Source organism: Ptiloglossa arizonensis, chromosome 3, assembly GCF_051014685.1.
Source record: "Ptiloglossa arizonensis isolate GNS036 chromosome 3, iyPtiAriz1_principal, whole genome shotgun sequence".
Taxonomy (NCBI): Eukaryota; Metazoa; Arthropoda; class Insecta; order Hymenoptera; family Colletidae; genus Ptiloglossa; species Ptiloglossa arizonensis.
In genome coordinates, this window is record NC_135050.1 from 11939780 (window position 1) to 11955732 (window position 15953).

A 15953-nucleotide genomic window follows, 5' to 3' on the forward strand; every position below is an offset into this window, starting at 1 on the left:
GCATGGTGAACGTTCACGGGGGTTTCACCGTCTTAGAAATTTCCGCGGGAATATTGAACCGTAACATTAAATTCTCTCCTCGTGACGCAGTTACGTAAACCCGGGGAACGGAACACGGCAAACATGACGAAGTGCCCCGCGGAGCTTTCATCCGCCGAATGCGCTCGACGAAAGAAGAGGGGAGGGGTGGGGAGAGGAGTGGTGGCAGTGGTTATGGAAGTGGGAGTAGGAGCGAGTGGAGTGGGGGGAGCTGGCCTCGCGGCGACTATGAACCGCGTAAAAATCTCTCGTTCGCCGTTACACAGCATTTTTAATCACGTCTTTCGCGCAAACGAGAATGCCTTTTCGCGAAGGAATGCTTTTCTTTGCCGAAACGTTTCGCGAGCAAACGAGCGAGCGGACCGGCCGCTCCCCCACCCCCACCCACCCAACCAACCCTCCTGACCCCCCTCGTGCTCGCGCCATTCTTGATATTTGCTCGTCTCCACCCTTGTTCCGTCGGCGAATTCCGCGCCGGCGCGTTAATGAAAGTTGCGATTAATTATAATTTTTCGCAATGCACTGACGCTGTGCGTCGAGATCGTAATTAATTAAAGAAAGAACGAAGCTTCTGTATTCTCCGGACGGCGAGAGGTGGGGTGGGCTGGGGGGTGGTAGAGGGTAGCCGCGTCAAACAATGCGTTACATTTCCGGCCGCCCCCGGTTTTATCATAACGCGCGGAACCTCGAACGAAAGGAGAGCGAGAACATTTTCCCCGCCGAAGGACGGGTGGTGAAAGAGGCCGGGGGTTGGGGGTGAAGGGGGTACGGGGGCTATCCGAAGTATTCCTCCCGCGAATTTTAGGCTACCGCCCCGTGAAGGTATACGCTCTCTTTTAAATAATAACGCCGTGCACGCGGGGCCGTTCCGCTGTAACGCAATTAAGAAATATTCCGACGCGCGAATTTTGTTTAACGGGACTGGTCGACTCGCGGGTTTCGCGCGAGTTTTCACCGACGTGGAACGACCTTGTTCGAAATCGACTGGACCAACCCTCGCTAACGAAAACTTTGCCAAAAATTTACCGCCATTTTCTTTCTACGCAGAGAAAGACTCGAGCTATCCCTTTCCGATATTTTCTATTTCTTTCAGAACGATAGAAGACGTTCGATAATTGTAAACGTATAGGTAATTGAAACGATCCACTTTTAATAGTCGAAATCTATCTCAACGCGAAGTCGTGGAAATTTTTACAGATTTTGGTGAACAATTTTCAGCGAGCAATTGCTCGATTATACATCGAATGAAATCCTATAAATTATATTTGACGAAACGAGAATGCATTTTTAGGAAAACACTGCTTTGTTACACATGACGAAGAAATGATTTGAAGATTATATTTTGTGGGCGAAGTCTCTTTTTTGGTGAAATTTTTTTCCCATAGCAATGGGAGAGAATTTTTTTTTTTTTTTGCTTTCACTTTTTTCAAATTCCCTTCGTCCGATGTGCACGGTTCTAGTCAAGGTTGCGCGGTGCGTTTAAAAAAGCGCGAAACAAAACGAGCGTAGGATGTTTAGCCTCGAAGGGACGAAGAAGCGAGGAATCCGTTTCTAAGCTGTAATTTCATCCTTTGCTCTCGATAAATCGAGGTTTGGAAGGTCGTCGGAAGGTTTATGAGCTTCCCGTGCCGCTATAAAATACGTGCAGCGAGTCGTAAAAGTGATTGCACTCTTTTGATTTCTGATTTCAAGCGGCTGGTACGATTTCCGAAGAGCCATTATGTAAATGTCGCTGACAGGAGAAGAGCAATCGAGTCTTCGATCGATACGCTGCTCGAAAGGAGCAAGATCGTTCGTTCGAGTGATTCGTTCGTTCGGTGTGGCCTTCCGCTACGAAAACTTTAAATGCCGTGCAAATTCGACGGTTGTTCAAAATATCGTTTCGTTATTTGTTGGAGCATTGTCGCGAATCAACGTTCACGGAGTTACGTGTATTCTCGGTGATACCATCGGTGATTTATTTCGGGCACGATTGAAAAATTCGAAGACGAGAGAATAATTTTTGCAGAAATATTCGCGAAAATAACGACGCAAGACGTAGCCACCGTTTCGAGCGTGCTACCAAATTAGAGATATTTTTGAGTTCCATTACAAGAGCTCATCAAAATTCTCATTTTACGTTTGAATGCAAGCCAGAAAATGTCTGCTCGTAAATCTCCTAGCCTGTTTTAGAATTCCGGATGCTTCACGGATTTACTGCGAATCTTGTTCTATAATGTAGCAAAGTGTTGCAGTGTTGCAAATGAGTGGCTAATAAACAGCGGAGTTCAAGCGGTCTCGCGATCAAAGAATTCAGTAGATTAACGCTCGGAGCCCGAATAGGTCAGACAACGAGTCGCGCGAAACACATTCACTTGCGAAATAATCACTTTAGCACAGAGAAAGCTCTCGCAAAATTGGGAATGGTTTACGCCTAATTACGGGACAGTATTCACGAGATATAAAACACTATTAATGAGCAACTTACAGTGGTTAACGAATCATCTACTCGATCGATTTCATCGTTCGTCGAGGGTATTTCGTACTTTAGATTTGAAACTTAAGAAACTGAATTTTGTTACACGAGTCGAACGTTCGACGAGAACATTGTCGCGTTAACTCTACGGTGCGTTATTGTTTAAATTTTATCGCAAAAAGCCGAGTCAGAGATAGAAGAAAATAACAACAGCGAAGTCAAATTTTTATCTCGAGTGTCGTGAAATACTCGAAAGAATTTTACCCAAGTGTGATAAAGATAATAATTTTGGTCAGTGTTTGAAATAGTTGAATCGGAAACTGTGACTTAACATTATTCACATATTATTGTCTCCTCAATTTTTGAACCAAAAATCGAAGCAACGTTGTGCATATTCGTCGAGATACGAAAGCAAATAAGAAATTACTCGCGAATACCCGAGAGGGAAACAAAATCGTGTGCAGAAACGACGAACATCGCGAACTTCTCAGTAATTTACGGTCCGTGTGTGAACCTCCGAAACGTAATTAGTGACGCCACGTTACCTACTGACGCGGTACGTGAGTTGGAACAAAAAACAGTACGCGCTGGTATTGACTAAAAACAATACACCTGATCGCCTTTCGGAGCGAGCGTTTCCGCGAATCATTGCGAAGAATTATCGTTAAAAATCGTTGCTCGAGAAGAAGATAATTTAAAACCGATGTAAAAAAAAGAAAAAAGCGGCATAATTTCCCGTACGGGAATAATTTCACCGCGAGTCGGATTTGATACGTCCACGGACATAATCAACGCGCGTAACGCCTCTTCCTCGTCCTTTCGCAAGTACGACTGTTGGAATGAATGCAACAATGATCCTAAGAGTGGCAGATGTCGATAACGAATGGTCGATGGCAGTTTTAAGGACTGTCTCCATATTGGTGCGGAAGGATCATTAATGGCTATTTTTCTTTTGGCTTTTTTCTAATCAGTTCCAAGTCGAGAGTCACGAAGACCACACGAAGACACTATCGTCGTTCACGTCAAGGCATATTATTGTATACTTGTTTCTTCGTACTTTGTATTCTCCATATGTAGAAAAACTATAATACCGGATACGCGAGATCCCGTGCGCATTACAATAAACTATTGTAATCTGAACTCTACAACAACGACAAAAGGGGAGAGTAAATCGCGAAAAAATTTCAGAGTATGGTAACGATGATAAAAAAAAAAAAAACGCCTACAGGGGGTTCATCGGTGGCTCCCGTGGGATTCCAGATCGCGTTCTGTTTCGTATCAAACGATAACCTCGAAATCGTTCGGCTGCGTGCTCGAGGTGTAGCAGGAGGTGGAAAGTACCGAAGGGTGGTGTGGGAGGGTGTAGGGTGGCGAGACGGAGGAACAGGCGGAGAAGCTGGAGGACAAGATAGAAGGGAAAAATGAGAGAGAAAAACGGAAGGTACGAGGAGAAGGAGAAAGGGGAGGATGAGGATGAGGATGAGGAGGAGGAGGAGGAGGAGGAGGAGGAGAGGGCCCCTTCTCGGCCCTATTAAAAAGCCCGTTTCTGCCTCCGTTTCTGAAAGCCTCTTACGGCACTCGAGGCAACTGCGAAAGCACTTGAAAGCTCCTGAAAAGCCCGACAACACTTCCCTGGTTGAGTGCCGCGTCCCGTCAGGAGGCCGCTGCGACTTCGCACCCTGTCACCGAGACACGGAGTCGCTACGAGCCCCTCTATGTGTTGCAATATCGCCGCTATCCTATGTATTAAACATCGAGTGCCCCCTACCCTACCCTCTCCACCCCCCAGCCCCACACTCCTACGCTCCCTTCACGGGGTGGCTGGCAGCGAGTCGACCACCCCCTTCCGCGGAATCTCTCTCGGACAGACTTCGACCGCGTTAAAGTAACCCTTCGTCGAGGAAAGTGCGCGATATGGATCGTCGTCGAAGCTGGACCGAGGATGCCTGCTCCAGGTGCATCGGGTTCGATCGGTTAAGAAGGTACTCGTCGTCGACGCCGAGAAATCGATTACGAGATTCTCGATCATCACGAATCGGTTACGCGTTCGCGATTTCGTGTTTCGGGCGGTGATCCTTTCCCATCGTCGTCGATGGTCTCGGAGTAAGACTGTTTCTTCGATGAAGAACGAAGAATACGGAAGTACAGGCGAAGTCTTTACTACGGTTCTGTTTTCTCGCGTTTTTTTATATATATATCGGGTTTTTGTGTACTGGAAACTATTGCGAAGACTTCTGTATTTTTGTGCTATCTGTTGCGCAATTATTAAATGCACTGTCACGCGTACGAGACTCTGGAACCCTCGAAGGAGAGTCTCGAATATCGTTCGAATTGTCGGGGTTGATTTAAATCCGCGACCGGAACTCGCGAACCGATCACTTAAGGAAGTGTATACTTTTATAAAAGCATCCCCCTCGAGAGAGTGCAAAGGACAGAAAAGTACCAGCTATGACTTTAAAACTAAAAGACGTCTAAAATTTAAAAAACTCGAATCCTATGGACAGTGGGATGGAGATTGATTCGACGATCGTATCGCTTACGTTACAATTGTAACAATTGTTTTAAATAATTCACGATGCATCCCCCGTTCTGACGAAACGAAAATGAAATCAACTCGCGGAATATTTCCTCTCGAGTATTGTCTCGAAGATATCTTCTCTCGCTGTTGCAAAGGTGTCACTTCGAGCCAATGTAACGCACCCAGAATTAACGGACCGGGTCGAGGACAAGGGCGTCTGCGTTTCAAGGGAAGCTTCACCCCTTCCCCTTCCAGCAGTGTGGACGTCGGTGTCCCAGCGAAGAGAAAACATCCCCGCCAGCGTGGAGAGTGCCTCCCCGGCGAACTTCTTTGATAGAATAAAGAACACTCGTCCGGTCGTCCCAGGCGCGGGAAGCCCGAATCGTAAATCCCGGTTCATCCGCGCCAAGGAACGCAATCGGACAATGGAATCGGCGATACTAATCCCGAACGTGTTTACCAACCGTATCCGGAATCTCTCCAGAGGTTCCGTTCGATTCCCAAGAGGAAAAGGGAAGCCGCTGGGAGACGGTGGCGGGACATCGCGGGAGTGGCGCACTTCCGGCTGCTGGCCGTCTCGAAGGGGTTAAAATTAACGAAGAGGAGGGGAACACTGCTCGATGTGTCTCAGAGTACGACCATTCTTCTAACGAGGACCTAACCCGCACCCTTCCGATTCTAATGCGTTTTTTCAGGACCGATCCATGTTGCTATGTATAGAACGTTGAATGTAGATACTCGATAATCGCGAAGACACGACAATCGAAGGTGCGGGAACTGTGACGTGCGCTATAACACGTGAATATCGTAATTCCGAAAGGTGTATCGATATAGAAACTAGAACCTAGACTTTAAAGAACCTTCCTCGTATCGGTAACCTTGCAGATCGCGTGGGTTCGAAGATATCTTCGAAGTTTACCGTAAGTAAGTTGCACAATTTCGATTCGACTCGAAGCGTACGGGATTCCCCGTAACAAGCACAAGGTCGAGGAATCCGATACATTCGCCCGGGACCGGGACAAGTTCGTTTATATCGCGTTATCGTCTTTCTATCGCAAATGAAAGAATATCTTCGGTCACTGTTTCTCGGTTGTTGTCTAACACGATGTACGTTATTTTCTATTCTCGATCTCCAGAATTGTCTGCATTCAATGTTTCACGTGTCTCGAGAGTGAACTATGGTCCATCACGGTGCAGAGGTAGGTTAAAATCTGTCGAGGACAGATAGTGTCCTTTCCTTGTTAGCGGTGAGAACGAGTAACGAGAGAACGGAACCTTCCTCGATCGTCTTCGCCGTGAATAAGAACGTCGACACGAGAGGAGCACCGAGGAGATCGAGAGTCGATGGGACGAGGACGGAGAACGGAAGAACGATGAAGAAAGAAGGGTAGGAGGGCGAGGGGCCACGAAAGGTGGCTGGTAATCTGCGTGTCGAAGCGTTCTGGGCCGGAGATAACGGTGAACATACATAATGCAGTGTTTCTTCTGCGGACGACCAATCGGCGACGGTCTTAAGCGAAAATGGGCCAATGGCTTCTCGCGCGAGTAGCTTTCCCCTCGAGCCTTATTACAATACATTAGAATATCGCCGTGGTCGTCCTCGACTTCGTGCACGGCACGGTGCCGGGCGGAGGCGGCGCCCGGTGAAGCCCAGGGTGATTTGCTTACTGCCACAGAAAACTGTCCCCGCGCCTCGTCGCGCTTTGTATATACAGCGGTCTATTAAAATCGTCGCGTCCGAGAAACCTGCCCGGGGCTCCTTAACGTTTCTCGATCGTTTCTCGCGCGGGAAATCCCGCGCGAGCGTGGGACCGACGCGGTTGGCTCTCTCGCGATCACGGAGCAACGTGAAAGTTGACACGGGTCAACCAGGCGACGGGAACAATGGCGAATAGGGCCATCGAGAACGTTTCAAGGTCACGATGACGCGTTACAACGAAATTTTTATCTGCTCAGGGTTTTTCATACCGCGGGAACGTTTCACGCGCGAAAGTTGGCACGGGTCGTCGATGAGATTGTCACGGGACCGTATCGGATCACGGAACAAAAGTATTATAGTTTTAAAGTCCAGTTTCACCCGCGTATTTTCACTCACGATTCGCGAAAGCAAATATTCAGATAATAGTTATTTGATTTATTTTCTACTACGTAGACACAGGAGGTGATCAGCAAATGTTATTGTTCAGCGAACGTAAACTCTGTGAAGAGTTACCGTTTTAACGAAAATCTTCCTAGAGAATATATTAGCGTAATTACAGGTAAGAGTACGCGACGGATGACGAACGACGATTTAGACTCGAGTAAGGTGGCACAACGAATGAATCGTTATTCGGCGGACGGGTGGCTCGTATACATGGTGTTTGATTATCGGTGATCCTGGTGTTTGGGTTATGCGTCGGTCTTATCGAAGTGCTCGGTGGTCCTCGCAAGATCAACGGCGGACGAAGGTATCGAGGAGGTTTCGTCGCAGGAAATTTAAACGAATTCGACCCACTCGGATCCACGCGACTGGCTGTCGATTCCGATCGCGAATTAAAAGGAACATTTGTAATTCAACGTGGAAAACCTATCGGGGTCTGAATCCTCGCCTCTTTTTTTTTGTCGATCCACGTTCGTTCGAAAGTTTATATTGCCTCGGAGGCTCGAGTAACGGTCTCAAGGGGTACGCGCATCGTAGAGAATTGTGAAAATCAAAAGGTCGAGATCGTTAACTGCAACGAGATCTTTGCGTAACCTCTGTCGAACATCTATGTATATCGGAGCGTTACAATAGTTTATGTAACCTTGCAGATCGCGTGGGTTCCAAGATACCTTCAAAGTTTACCGTACGTAAGTTGCACAATTTCGATTCGACTCGAAGCGTACGGGATTCCCCGTAACAAGCACAAGGTCGAAGAATCCGATATATTCGTCCGGGACCGGGACAAACCGGTCGCCATTGGTTCCACCAGCAAAGAGCTACGAAGAATGCCACGGAATGAAATTTGCAATACGAACGAAACCGATGCAACAATTAATCTACCGAATACGAAATCCTAATTACATTCCATTCCTCAAAAACCACCGATTACCGAATTTCAATTCCAATCGGGAGTGTTCCATTTCCTTCTTCGATATTTCTCAGCCCAGGTATCTTTCTCGAGAAGAAAAAAACTTCCGCGAATCTGAATTCCATTCTCCCGAATTCTCACCCAATTTCACCGTTACGGTTTCCCTTAGAAAACGGTCGAACGTTTCCCAATCGGATACGACGAACGTGTAGCGCGTAAAACACACGCGCGTTAGACGGTTGTTTCCTTGAAAAGCGGTTGTATGCAGCGACTCTCCGTCGTCGTTCGCAACTAAATGAAACAATTCCTGGAATTCTTCCGTGACTTCCCTACGGAGCGGTGGGGAGGGGGTGGGGGGTAAAGGGCCGAGGGTCGGTTAATTTCTGGACACCGAAGGGACCCCGTGAAGCGTGGGGGAGGGGGTGTGTTTGAACGGGTGGCAGCCTCGCTTAATCTGGCGCAGTTTAGACAATTTAGCGCGGTTACCCGGTTAGCGTCAAACATAACCTCGCCACTTGGCCGGGTGTAAAGAATGGCGGGCGTAATGTCGGTCCACGCACGGAGTTGGCCAGCCGAAGGAGAGCGCCACGAGGGAGAAAGATAGCTGTGCCTGCCCGCCGAGGGAGGTTATGTGCTTACCAGTTACCGAAGCAGAAGGAAGAGTAGAGGGGTTGGTCGGCGCCGGAATAACCCAGCTCTTTAATTTAAAGCCGCCGGACAGTAATTAAAATAACCACCCCCGACACATACTCCTCGAAGCGGTGCCCAACTCGGCCAAGACACACGTACCGGATCGCCCCGACGACGACGTTCCTTATTTAGGGTCGACGTGTCTGCAACAGAAAACGTTTCGCGCGAAACTGTACAACATCTCCACGTTCTCCTCCTACCGGACAGGTTAGCGCGAAATTCGAGTAGCGGGTTTAGGGTGGCTGGATATCGCAGCCCTCCGAGATAATCGACGGTGTTCGAGTACTAATTGGAACTTGAAATTTTTGCTCGTCGAATTGACCAGGCGATTTGAATTTTTCGGTTCGAGAATTACGAGTCTCGAGATACGGAAACGATTTTAAATGTTCCGTAAGACGCACGAAGTGGAATTTGGGACGATATTTATTTCTTTGGATGGTTTCGATCGAAGTAATTGGACAGTGTTGGTCGATCGAGATAAGTACGAGTGTGTGCTCAGTGTTGTTGAAAGCAGTGTTGCAGAACGTGGAAGTTGTTTCGAGAATGTGCCAGAGGTGACGGGAAAACAAATTTATAAATAGCATTATGGTGTCCACTTGGATGCGTAACGTTCCGCGTTGAAATTAAAGCTAGAAGACCGATATTCGTAAATGCGATCCTGTTCGTTCCAGTCTCCGGAGTATGTTACGCGACGATGTTTCGAAATAAAATAACCGTCGAACGAAAGAAACGAATCTAATGTGGCTTTGTTACGCTGTTTCGCCGGGATGAAACGGGTCGGTCTTTAACGAACTTCCAGCGATATCTCACGGTACAATATTCGTTGTATAATTTTATTCGCGCGTTTCTTTCGCGACTGAAAGCATCCCGCGGTATTGTACGTAGGAAACCGTATATATAATTTGCGGAAAATAAATAATATCGCCACCATCGGAAAATGTTTTGCGTTCGCTTGATACACTCGGTTGAAATCGAGGCGAATTTTATACAATTATTAATAAACACGTACCGGTTCGTTTTTCTTCATTCTGGTACAGAATTACGTTACCCGGTTTCCGATTCTCTCTGTATTGAAAGCACGCCACCGGCCCGATAATTACTCGGTTTCGAGTAATTTGTAATATATTTCGCTTAAATGATATGTATTTTCTTAACGAGCGTGTTATATTATACGGGCGTCGGTATAACGGAGTTAATGTCTGTAATTCAGCGCCGGACTCGACCTCGTTGAGCACCGCGTTTCTGTTCACGGTCTTCTCGTTCGCGACCGCGGTGCCGAGGTCAGGACACGCGTGTGCCGTAAGATTGAAAATCTGATTTAATTCATCGCGCGCGCCCGTTCCCCGTGTAATTTTCTTCTTCTGCGCGGCCGAAAAAGAAGAAAAGACACGAGAGCGCGCGCGAGCGAGCGCGAAAGGATCGCGTTTATTAACGTTCGCCCGCGCCGTTAATAAAACCCCGTCCGGCGCAATTAACGATCGTAATCGTTCCTCGAACGACTTTCCCGCGAGGTAACCGCGATCGACGCCGAACATCCGCGAGAACACTCTTTGTATTCGATCTTTGGCGCATTCTTCGGGTCTTTTTTGACCCGCAGATTCCTGGATCGCATATCCACAATCCCGTCGAGTTATCGACTCCCGCGAACTGTTCTTGTTTTCGAGTGTCTTCTCTTTTCTCTTTTCATAGGATACTGTAAACCGTATCTCTTCGACCGATCGATTTTATTCGTCGAAATAACTTCCGTTCCGTTCAATGGTTTTTGTTTTCAACGTCCGTTCGAACGTGGTTTTGAAAATCCACGACTCAGTCGTCTGTACCCACCGCGATGAAACGACCTTCGTAGCGGGTGTACATCGCGCGATAGGTAACTTTAATTGCTTCTGTCCTGAAAATTATCGATTTATCGCGGTTAATATTTTCTTCGTAAGCAACGGAGACCCGTAATCTACGATACTGCAATAGTAGGTTAACGTCGGTGGGGGACAGGTTGAGTGCTTCACCCGTGAGTGATCGCAGCCGTCGCGACTCGGCATCCTCCGAGTGGCAGCCTTGAAGTTAATTTAGCCCTTAGGTGTGCGCGCAATATGCAGGCTGATGGAAAGATCGGTATCAAATTGCAGGTAATAACGGAAATAAGAATCGGTATTACGCGAGTTGGTCGTTTAAGAAACATAATGGCCGGGTACCTGACGCAACATTGTTCAATATTTTACTCGAGGGTTACGTATATACAATACTTCGGTCCCGTTCCATCTTTGGTCTCAATGTCGCCTACTTTCACTTTTCGACGAATCGATGAAAGAATTCATCCGATCGAGGAAATTCTATCTTACTATGTCTCGCTCCCATTGTTCCGGACACCTCAAGGACACCGTATTGGAAATATCGCACGATCTTTCTTCTCTCTAATTACACAGGGTGTTCAAAAACACGTGTACGTAACTTTTGAGGTGGATTCGCATTGCACGATCTTTGAGACGAATGAAAATCTTGGTAAAAATTGTTTCAAGTGGACACCTTCGACTCGAATGCAAGCTTTTGAAAATCCTATCGTTCAAGTTCAGATATTGCTCCAATTTGTTGGACGCCTTCTCGAATACGTAGCGGTTGAATATTTCAACGTAGAAAGAGTTAAAAGAAAAACCGTGATTGGGAAACAAGAAACGTGCCACCAGTTTTGGAATAGCTTGTACAGTGAAATGTTTACAGATTAAGAGATGCACTTAAAGTTCGACCGATGATGTACCCCTTGTATTCAAGGTCGATGCACTAGGATTCGTTTTGCATTCGCAAAGAAAGTAATCGAAGGTTGAACGAACGTTGTTCGATCGGGTTCAGGTACTACTAGCAAATGGTTAGAGAGAATACTCCGGAGCCATGTTCACGAAACGAGAGTGATTCGTCTTTTCCCTGGTAAGTGGCGTTTTCACGGTAGCGATGCCATCGGTCGTAAATTGATGCGATACGAAAATCCTGTCCAACGGGGAAATAATCTTTCAAAAATTCCGATCGCTAAATCTGAATTCTATTCAGGAGATATTTCCAGCTTTCCAGCGTACGTACGATATTCTTGATCCCGTCGTAAGTCATCGGCCAACAGAGCAGGGGAAGATCGTCCCTATCGGGATGGATGGCGGAGGGTTTCCTAACACGATGCCTGCCATGTTGTATTCGGTTACCGTGGTGTCATTTCTTTGAGCACGACGTTCGAACACGAATAACACAGGGTGTCCCGTAAATCGTGGGACCCGTATCAAAAGTCGATTGTACGCTCCGAAACGATGCAACACGTTCGTACGAACGTATATTCTATCTGTTATTGTGCACGGGATACGACTAAATTTTGTAAAAAGAGTTCCGTACACCTCGTAAGCAAGAAATCGCTCTACTCGCGTAATTCGAGGATTTCCCAATATTTTGGAATACTCTGTGAACCTACTGGAAAATACAAGATCGTTATTACATCTTCCGCAAAGGGTAACGCAAAATTGTATCTGGTAAATCGAAACAAATAGCGTTACTCGACTGTGAATTGCTCTTCCAGTATTCGTGCCTGATATAAACATAACCGGACTCGGCAGTGTGTACATTACAATAATAATAAGAAGAAGACGAAGAATGTTTACATCCCAAGACGATGAACAAGATCTACAGCGACCGATACAGACAATGCACGCGAGACGATACGGTACAGCTGGTAGACCGTAAACTAGAATGGAGATGTAAACACTCGTTTGCCTTCTTGTCGCGGACGTACGTGTAACAATTTCGGCCAATGGTACACCGCGATTAAGAACACGTGCGGGTACAGGTGCAACGCGAGATTTATGCGGGCTTCATTTTTTCACCGATCGATGATCAAACCTTCGAACAATGCATGCTACTCGAATTTCCTCCGCGCTTGGTTCGCCGTGAAAAAAAAAAGAAAATACGAAAAATCAAATTTCTTTCCAGCTTCGAGGCGAGCTCGAGACCACGAAGCGTACAAGACGTCCACGATTGGGAGGACACGTTGTTTCGCGCCTAGTACCGGGCGACGCGAGATCGATGCAGGCTGCATCTTTTAACGGATCGATGGCCGGCCTCGAATAAAATTTCGCAAGTATCCTCAAACGAGTCGGGGCTCGGGCGGTCCGCGAGCGTATCGGCCGACCGTCACGTTTAGAGTGCAATCGTAGCTGGAAAGCGTCGATATAACGTAGGCACTCAGCCTGTGGCGCGGTCGAGTCTCGATATACCAGGTGTTACGATAAATTTAAACGATATTTTATTCAGGCGGGTCGATCGCTAGTTTTCAATTTGCCGGCTCGTATATATTTCGCGGAGGTCGGCTGCCAGAGGGAGGTAGGGGGCGGGGTTTGGGGGGGACGTTCGCCGACCCTGGAGATGCAATTTCTTGGGGTGGCCGGTCCGTTCGTCTGGACCCTCTGCCGCGTCCTTCTCTCGTTCCTTCCGTGGCTTGATGAAAAAATAATAATCCCGGGGGAACGGTCAGTTATGGGGAATGAAATCAGCCCGGTACCGCGTTCGTGCTCGTCCTATTGAAACCGTGTACTCCTTGTCTTTGCCCTCGAGTGAATCCTTCTCGCTCCACGGCTTAGATTCGAGAACCGGCCGAGGGAAACGAATAATATCCGTGTTTCCCTGATAATTCGATCGGACGCGGGGCGTTAACGTTCCAAGGGGCTTTCTCGAACGTTTTCCTGCTACGAAGCGTGGAACCGGACTCGTCCTGAGCCCGCGAAAGGTTCGACAAACTTTATCGACGCGATCGACGAATAATCGAACGATATTTATCTCGACGCGGCAGGATCGTGGAATCTCACGAACGAGTGTGTCAAAGGCACGAGGCCAAACTTCGACTCGAAATAAAATTGACAGTTCAAGGCCAGCCGCGCGAGTCTCTCTCCGTAAATTGTTCTGTATGTCGTAGTCACGCGTTCCTCGTGTCTCTTGTACAGGGTGATTCTCTCGTCGATGAACACGAAGACGGAACTAAGCTCTAGCAACTCGTTTTCAGTTTACAAACGTTACAAGTGCGGTAGTTTCCGCTGCAACATCGGTTACCTCGTCACCAACTAGGAACGCAGGGTTAGGTCTGGGACGATTGGGCACTATCTTCGAGTCCACCGACGAGAGAATCACCCTGTAGATAACCTATCGTGGCATGAGTCTCGCTCGTCGAAGAGGTGACCCAGCACGGACGATTGATTTCGTCCCGACTGTAGCGGCAACCGGAACGGCATTAGGATAACTAAAGCGCATTCAGATTTATGCTTCTCCGTCGTCATTGCGGCGAAAGTAAATCCTTGAAACGAAGAGAAAATCCCGAGGATTCTCTCTCCTTCTTTCTCTCTCTCGCGCGCGCGCTTCGCTTGCAGTGTCGATGGAAAACGCTTCATCTGGACACTGTCTCGCGGAAAAAAGTATTCGATAAATATTTAAACGACTCCCAGCCACGGAGTTTCCGTTACGAAAGAGATCAGAAACACGTTCCGTGGTTAAAAATGACACTAGGCGTCGCTCGTTCGAACGATCGTTTCTTTCCCTGGACACGTGACGTCATCCAGAGAAGACATCGGACCCCTCCTCAGGGCCCGTTCCCGAGAACAGCCTCGGCGAAAAGGTGAGACGTGAATTCGCCCGTAGCTGGGACGCATTAGACGCTCATTACGGGACTCGATTAACAGAAACGCTTCGGTGTAATTCTTGGAGACACAATTGCTTAATCTACACTCGAGCGCGCGGATGAAACGAGTTACTGCAATAAGCGCAATTCCGCCCGCGAGTAATTCCATTATGAAACCGGGCGGAGAAAGGGAGAAAGGGTGTCGGGTGGACGGTGGTGGGGGGACGCGTTTTCCCAAGTTTCTTAATATCGGGAGCTGCAGCGAAACGAGACGGAATTGTCCCATATTTCAATGAAGCTGGAACTCCAATTGACCTTAAATTGCGAACATTCATTCGCAATTTGCGTAACTTTCCAACGGGGCGAGAGCTGCGAGCAATCAGGACGATGCAGCGCGCGGCTCGACGCGGTCGTATTATCCCGGGGTGCGTTTACGAGACGCGGATAGAGAAACACCCCCAACCCCCGACCCCCGACCCCCGTGGGCCCCTACCCGCTCGTTCGAACGGGTCGTCCGTTATTTTTAATCGAACCGATCGCGATCGCGGCCCGCGCGAGGTGTCGGGGTACTCGTGGCTCCGCGAAACGCGCGCCCTACCCCCTCCACGGCGAAAGAGTGGGGGGCGTGCGCTCACGGGGAGCGACGGTGACCGTGCGGTGGGGGTAAGGTGCGGGCCAAAGTCATCGCGCGGGCCCGGTTCAAAATCCGGCAAGTGTGTACGAAAAAGGGGTCGGTTGGGTGGTTCGTGATCGAAAGAACGTCAGACGGGAGGTGGAAGATGGCGCGCGGAGAAGGTAGAGGCGGCGGCAGGTAGGTAGTAGAGTCGGTAGATGTTTGGCTTCTACTGAAATTAAAAATATCGATTCCCATTCGCACGCCGGGCTTCATAGAAGCTCAATTCGTTTCTCTCCTGCAAGACAATACCTATTCTTCCCGCGGACAGTAAGAGGTACAAATTGCAGTTGCATCCCCCGTTCGCTCTCGGTCCCTCGACTCTCGCTGCGCAGGAATCCCAAACACAAAGGCTCTTTTTCATTTGGTTTTTCCACCCCCCGTGCCCCTAACCCCTTACTCGCCGCTGCTCTACCTCCCATCCACCACCACCACCACCACCACCACCACCACCACTACCGCTGCCACCATCGCCAGCCCTCTTCCCCGCCACCGCCACCGTCACGGCACGCCGATTCACCCCCCTTGTACCCACCCTCCTCCGCCGCCCGCACTTCGTCGTCCCGCGAATCGACGATCCCCTTCCTGGGGCGGTTCTGCTCTTCTTCGCGTGTGTTTGCGAGCCCGACGGTCCCGCAGTGACCTGCCCGAATGTACGGAGACGCAACGGGTATACATAATTGACTAATCCATCGGATTACACGGGAAAGAGCACCGCGCCCCCACACGGAACGGTGGCCGCAGGGGCCGAGCTACGGGCGAAACCCCCCCGCTTTCTAATCGATCGAAATAATGCCACGGCCAATCGGCCCCGATTGGAAAGCAGGAATTCGGGCTCTCCGATTCATCCGCCGACCGATCCCAATCGAATGATGTCCGCCCGGATATGGCGGCAC

General features: G+C 48.6%; 1 protein-coding gene across 2 annotated transcripts in view; it reads right to left on the reverse strand.

Annotated features, from left to right (window-relative positions):
- Positions 1 to 15953, reverse strand: part of LOC143144447 (uncharacterized) — a 570964-nt gene that overhangs the window by 208369 nt on the left and 346642 nt on the right. Inside the window, exon 5 of one of the 2 annotated variants that reach the window (XM_076306855.1) lies at positions 8738 to 8895. The exons of the other annotated variant lie outside the window; for it this stretch is intronic. Coding sequence (XP_076162970.1) covers positions 8881 to 8895 — 15 coding nt within the window. The 3' untranslated portion in view covers positions 8738 to 8880. Of the gene's footprint in view, positions 1 to 8737; positions 8896 to 15953 lie in introns of those variants that run through there. 2 annotated transcript variants of the gene reach the window in all.